Here is a 6,293-nt window from a genome sequence, read left to right on the forward strand (position 1 = left end):
ACATAGTAGACTACAGTAGATAACACACTATAAAATATACATATAAGGACAATAATTAGCCAAGCGTAATATATGTGACTTTATTAGGAAATAAATTCCGGTTCAAAAGATTTCGATTAAATACACAGCTTGACTATATCTAACCATGATAAAATTCTGAGACATGTGTTATGATCATATTTAGACTAATTTTCCCTTCAACATAAAAATTTATATATCAAGGATTTCTGAAAAAAAAAAATCAAAACAGTCCAAAGAGAAGAGAAGTAAGAACTGACCACAGTCTGTTCCAAATCGTCTTCTGTGTCCACCTCATACTCTTGTTTGGACACTGCCTCCTGGACCTTCTGGACCTCCCTGAGTTTACTGTTACGGCTGGAGCTGAACACCTGGTACCTGGCAACAGATGGCGCTAAATTTACATGTTATCCTTAAAGCATGAAGCTTAAATGTGCTGTGCATAACCTTTTGTCATGGAAACAAAACATGGCATTTCTCTTCTGAGCAACATTTACATTTTAAAAAATTTCCTTTTTTCAACCACTTACTTTCTGTTCACCACAGTGTAGTCTGAGGAATAGGTCCTTATGCAGTCTCTCACATGTGGGTCACTTTCAGAGCTAAAAATAAAATATTTCACATGAGCCATTTATAAAATCTTCTCAATCTTCTTAATCCCCCCCCCATCCCCCCCTGTCTCTGCTCCCAACTTCTGTAATAAACTCTTCAACTGTCACTCACTTCCTTGTCTGTAACTCAAATATCCATCCCTGACTCACTTCTGTATGTTATGTACCCATTCATCATACCCTCTGACTCACCCATGCTCTGGAATAACTGGGGCTATGGTCCTACATTTTCTGGGAAGCAGTTTCACATCAATGTCATCTCTGGGGAATTCTAGGAGATGTTGCATGGGGTCCCTCTCAATGAGATATTCTTGCTGGACCAAAACATCTTCAAAATCTGGGGGATCGACGACATCATTCAGCGAAATCTGAAAAAAAGTTTGAAAGACTACATAAATATATGTATATAAATAAAACTGATTCAAGATACATTATCTAATTTTATTCTACCATCTGCACATAACTAGATATCATTTGGTTACAAAGTGATGATTTACCACTGTACCATGTACATTTTTTTTGCAAAAATTATACCCCAAATTACATCAGCAGCTGTAAGCTCTCCTCGCCCATTTTATAAAAGAAACTGCTAACACAATTCCAAACCTATAAATCATTGTATCTGCTATGTGTTTAACAGCTCACCTCATGTAAAAATACTATAAAAAGGTATACAAATGAACATTTTAACAACAACTCTGATTCTGCATCAAACAACTTACTCCTACTGACGCAAGCCTACGTCTAATATTAACACAGCCCCTTGCTCTCTTCATTTTTCATTTCATAAGAGGCGATAACTTGAAGATGAGCCAAAGACTAATGAAAAATCAACAACATATACTGTATAACACAGCTTACTAGACCCAATCCAACTGAAAGCTATACTTTTCTGCATAAGTCAGCCTTAATTTCCATCAACAGAGTCATAAAATGTAAATTGGATACCTGTGGATAAAATCACCTTGGTTACAAGAACATCTGGGGCAAACGTTTCACTCATATCTAGGTTAGCTTAATGGTTTTTAAATGGCCCGATTCTATAAGGATAAAAGGATACACAACAAATACACAAAAATTATCAAGATGCCATTTCCCAAGTGCTAAGAGGAAGGTTTGTTATGTAAACTCTATCATTCATTTTACATTATCTATTTGTATGTCTCAAGACATGAAACATCCTTTAAAGAAATGCCAACACCGACTATTAGTAAGCTCAAAGATTGAATTCCTCCATGAAGTACTTGAAATTTAATATAAGTTTACAAAAATGTGACACCCACAGATAATTTGTTGTGCTTATATGGTCTCAAATTTCTAAAACTATTCATAAAGTTGTTTCAGTATTACATATAAAACAATTATAAATATATAAATACTTATGGTGCACAACCAATAACATTTACTAATTTCCCTATTCTTTAATTTCTAGAAAGACAAGTTTTAGAGTGAATTTACTGCAATAATGCCTGAAATATGCCACAGTGGTCCCAGCAACTGATTATTTTCACGCTGCAAAATTGCAATATGTACAAATATCAAATGGTTGCAATGGTTGCTTTGAAATATAGCATTGGTTTAGGATACAAGGTACACATATTATATCGTAACAGAAAAGTATACCATTACAGTAATCTGGTAAAGTAATAAACTTGATAAAGATAGATCAGTAAAATATGGTAATGACTCTACCTTTCTGATACATAACAGAATTTTGGGAATCAGGGATCATTAAAAATATATTCCTGTGCATTTGTGGTCCTTCTACTGTATCTAATACAACTATAAAGTAGTCTGCTATTCAACTTTTTTTTTTTTTTTTTTTTGCTATCATTGAAAAGAATGTCTTAATATTAAAAACTGGTGACTTAAAAAGTACATTATTTGTAAAATTCACAATTTTCCGCATTGAAGATGGAATCATTATTGCACATGACAAGAGAAATGAATTACTGATTTGTGTTTTTTTTTACACAGTAAGGTGAGGCAATTTTTTTCCTGGAAACTACTCATTGTAAAATTAACTTTTCGTAAACCCCATTGTGATTCTTTGCAGTGTAATGCAATTTTGTGTTTGTTTACAGGAAATCCAGACACATGCTTAGTTCTAAACTGTTTGAGTATATCTGACACTATTGGCAAACCAAATAATTCTATACGGAATTCAATTATACTTCTCAGTGTAGGCTTCATAAATGGTAAATGATGTTTCTTGAATTAACATTATTATTAGTAAAACAAATAAAATGCTTCAAAATGAATCAATGTATTGCTATAACTTAATATTCCTAAGCTAAAGCATATATAAATAAGAGAGTATATTACGTAATGCATCCTTCGGCACATACATATATATAGGGACCGTTCACATGAAAAATTTTCTTTCTAAAAATCTAAAAATCTATTGGCGGTATCTTGTTATCACTGTCTGTGCCCTGAATACCCCGCGGTGTAATTACTGACAGCACGAGCGAGTTACTTCCAAAGCTGTTATTAATTCTCGGCTGCGCTCGGAGGAGATTCTCATACCTTGATGCATGCGCAGTAGGTAGTTAGAAAGTAAATGGCGGTTGCAGTTGCTTTGAAAAATGTGTTTATCGATTTTGTGCAACAACAAGCACTATCACTAGTCATATTACGCATCTGTATGCTTGAGTCGTCACAACTAAACTGATGAACTCCACAGCTTAGAGATACTACTGCAGGCAGTGAGGTATTCAGAGCACAGACCATGATCACAAGATACCGCCAATAGATTTTTAGATTTTGAGAAAATAGATTTTTCATGTGAACGGTCCCATAGATGGGAGGATAAGGGTAAGGTTTGTAGTTTAAAATGTGGTGTTCATAACAAGTATTTTTTTCCAAACGCACAATGAAATTGTATTTTAATAAATGTAGCCCTTTCAATCCCAAATCTGAAACTCTAAGTCACAAAACAGCACTTAGGTTTATAAGGCCTGCTGTGTCAAAATTTGGAAATTTGGAGAAGAGACATTTCTGCAGCCAATCACTTTGTGCAGTGCTGTTGATAGTTTTCTCCAAAAGATTGAGTAAATGATACTGCATTTATTCATGGCAAAAGATAAATACTGATGATACTACTAACACGAAAATGCATATGATTCAGTATTCATAATAATTTGTTCTTACTGATTGTGCGCTTGCAAGAGATCCTCCACTTGCAAGAGAACCTCCACTAATGCTTTTGGGGATGTCCCTGATATGTGCTGATGAGATCTGCCTGCGGACTTCTGCTGCCCCTTGTCTGTAAAAACAAAACAACAGTCACACAGATACCAACAAAAAACTGAATTTGTACTCGGCTGTCACCTAGATCAGTTGAAGAACCTTGAAACCACAGAAAAGGATTAAGACATCTTGTAATGATTGCATGAAAGTATGATATGACCAGAGAACTTATAACAGCTGCCACTCAGATACCTACTGCCTGTTCATGTATGCAACCACACTAATCTTGTTGCTTTAAAGTGCACAAACTTTACAAACTGATCTCTTTGATTTTAGGTTTATTAACCAATCAAGGTGACAGCCACCCAAGCCTGAATATAGAAAATTACTGAAAAACAATAACTAATATATATAAGATTTGGGAAATCATTACATCTGTAGGCCGCATCTATAGTATAGTTACTACTATACTTATGGCACCTTTTTATCTCAACAGACAATGGCATGTTTGCATCAAAATAAAGTCACCTGTAGTCCAGTAGCAATGAGATGTCCTCCTCAATATGCAAAACTGGGCATAAAAATTTAAGGTCTTTGAGGAAGTAAGCAAAGTGGGGGTAGGTCAGGCAAAAGGTAGAATAGGCATATGACTGAAATGCGCAATAAACTGCAATACAGCGCAACACAGCGCAAAACACTTGATAACACAAGTCCAGTTGCAAGTAAACACAGGAAAGGATAATCTCAAATAAAATAGGGTGATATAAAAGCAACATATAGTACATATTAATTAATATTGGTGATACAACTTGACAATTTTTTCATTGTTTGGTCAGCCGCCATGTTGGCGAGTAGCTCTTCTTGGCAAGTAATATATCCAAGAAGAGCCACTTGCCAACATGGCTGCCAACCGGACAATATAAAAGTTTTGCTGATTTGTTAATTTATATCAACGATATTACTTACCTAGTAATATAGGTTGTTTTTATATCACCCCACTTTGCTGGGAATGGTCATTTCTTTAGTGTAATTGCAACTGGATTTGATTTTTGAAGTGTATTGCACTGTGTTGCGCTGTATTGCGGTGTATTGCGCATTTCAGTCACACCGCATAAAAATTGTAGGGATACCCTGGTAGAACTTGACACTTCGCTCTGGTAAAAGACCCATTGATCATGTATGGAGATCACCACAGTATCGATATTATTGAATTAGGTGTTTCTAAAAATCGCACTCTAATACTGGTGATCAAAGCTAGAGCAGCAGAACTAGTAGAGGTTTCTTTCATTTCATTGAAACTAAGTTTCTGTAGGTGGAAGTTTATAACTTTATGAAAAACAGAATCAGATGGATCTAATAGTATTAAGGATGGATTTCATAAAATATTACAAGAAGTGCAAAAATGATATTCAGCAGTATATGATTATTTAAAGACAGGGCCTTTCTAGGACACCATGCTGCCTAGTAAATACCTACTTGATCAATTTTTCCGCAAAGGCCCTTCGGCCGGTCGCCATTTTTATTTTCCTAACATGCAGTGCTATAACTCATACCTAAATTATTTTCGTATATCATTTAAAATTATGATGTAATTAATACCTTATCAAATATTGTCAAGTGATATAAGTTAATATTCCAAACATAAAGAAGCCAATACACATTTTAATTAAAGTGAAACAAAAGTCACGTCTGCTGGCTCTGTACATATGACCCACTTCTATCAGAGTGACACTGCAGTCATTTGTCTGATATAGGACGGGTTTTGATGCAATTTTCAGGATAGGCCAGAAATGGGATAACCTAAGTATGATAAAATGCTGATGGTGTACAGTGACCCGGATCACAATATGCACCCAAGAAGTTTTAAGGATTATTCACCTTGGCCTGGTGCATCGAGTAGGGTACCCTCTCAACTACCGCATTTATCATTGCATTATGGTCCTTGGCGTTGGTCATATTACAGTACAGGCCATGTGGATTATGTCGTAATCACGGCATAGTAACTTGTAATATATGTTTCTAACGTACCACTTTGTTTGCTTCTGTATTATAAGATATAATAGAAGATAATAATACAAATTATAGGTTTTAAAAACCAGAAGGAAACTGACACTGTTACGTGATCAATAAATTTACAGAGGGTGTTAATGTATAGAGTTTAAAGAAGTACCGGTAGGCCTATTCGGTCTTTATTTACTGGTACATGTAAGTGTAATAAATGTTCTGGTTTTTAATCCTCCCCCCTCTCCCCATAAAAAAACGAACAATATCATAGTCATTTTCATTCTCATTTTGTGAAATGTTTTGGGATCCGGGACCATCTTCAGTTATTTTGAATCTAGTTGTCAGTAAACTTGTAACAAAATTTTGACAAAAGTAACAAACTAGTAAAATTATATAAGTTAAACCTTTGCTAGTATTGTTGTGCTATGAAGCCCATTCCTGTATAAAATGATGCGTTAATATTCGGTG

The 6,293-nt window shown here is 34.9% G+C and overlaps 1 protein-coding gene across 8 annotated transcripts in view; it reads right to left on the reverse strand.

Moving 5' to 3' along the window:
* The window catches only part of LOC106157185 (dedicator of cytokinesis protein 7), a 28,461-nt gene extending 23,074 nt beyond the window's left edge, over positions 1-5,387 (reverse strand). For all 8 annotated transcript variants that reach the window (XM_013532752.3, XM_024074553.2, XM_013532750.3 and 5 more), the window contains exons 1-5: positions 5,298-5,387; positions 3,783-3,897; positions 822-997; positions 549-620; positions 279-396 (exon numbers count right to left, since the gene is read on the reverse strand). In XM_013532752.3, coding sequence (XP_013388206.2) covers positions 279-396; positions 549-620; positions 822-997; positions 3,783-3,897; positions 5,298-5,338 — 522 coding nt within the window. In that variant the 5' untranslated portion in view covers positions 5,339-5,387. The remainder of the gene's footprint in view (positions 1-278; positions 397-548; positions 621-821; positions 998-3,782; positions 3,898-5,297) is intronic.
* Positions 5,388-6,293: the final 906 nt, after the last annotated feature.

This window comes from Lingula anatina, chromosome 1 (assembly GCF_051362555.1).
Source record: "Lingula anatina isolate TDL-2025a chromosome 1, LinAna3.0, whole genome shotgun sequence".
Classification (NCBI taxonomy): Eukaryota; Metazoa; Brachiopoda; class Lingulata; order Lingulida; family Lingulidae; genus Lingula; species Lingula anatina.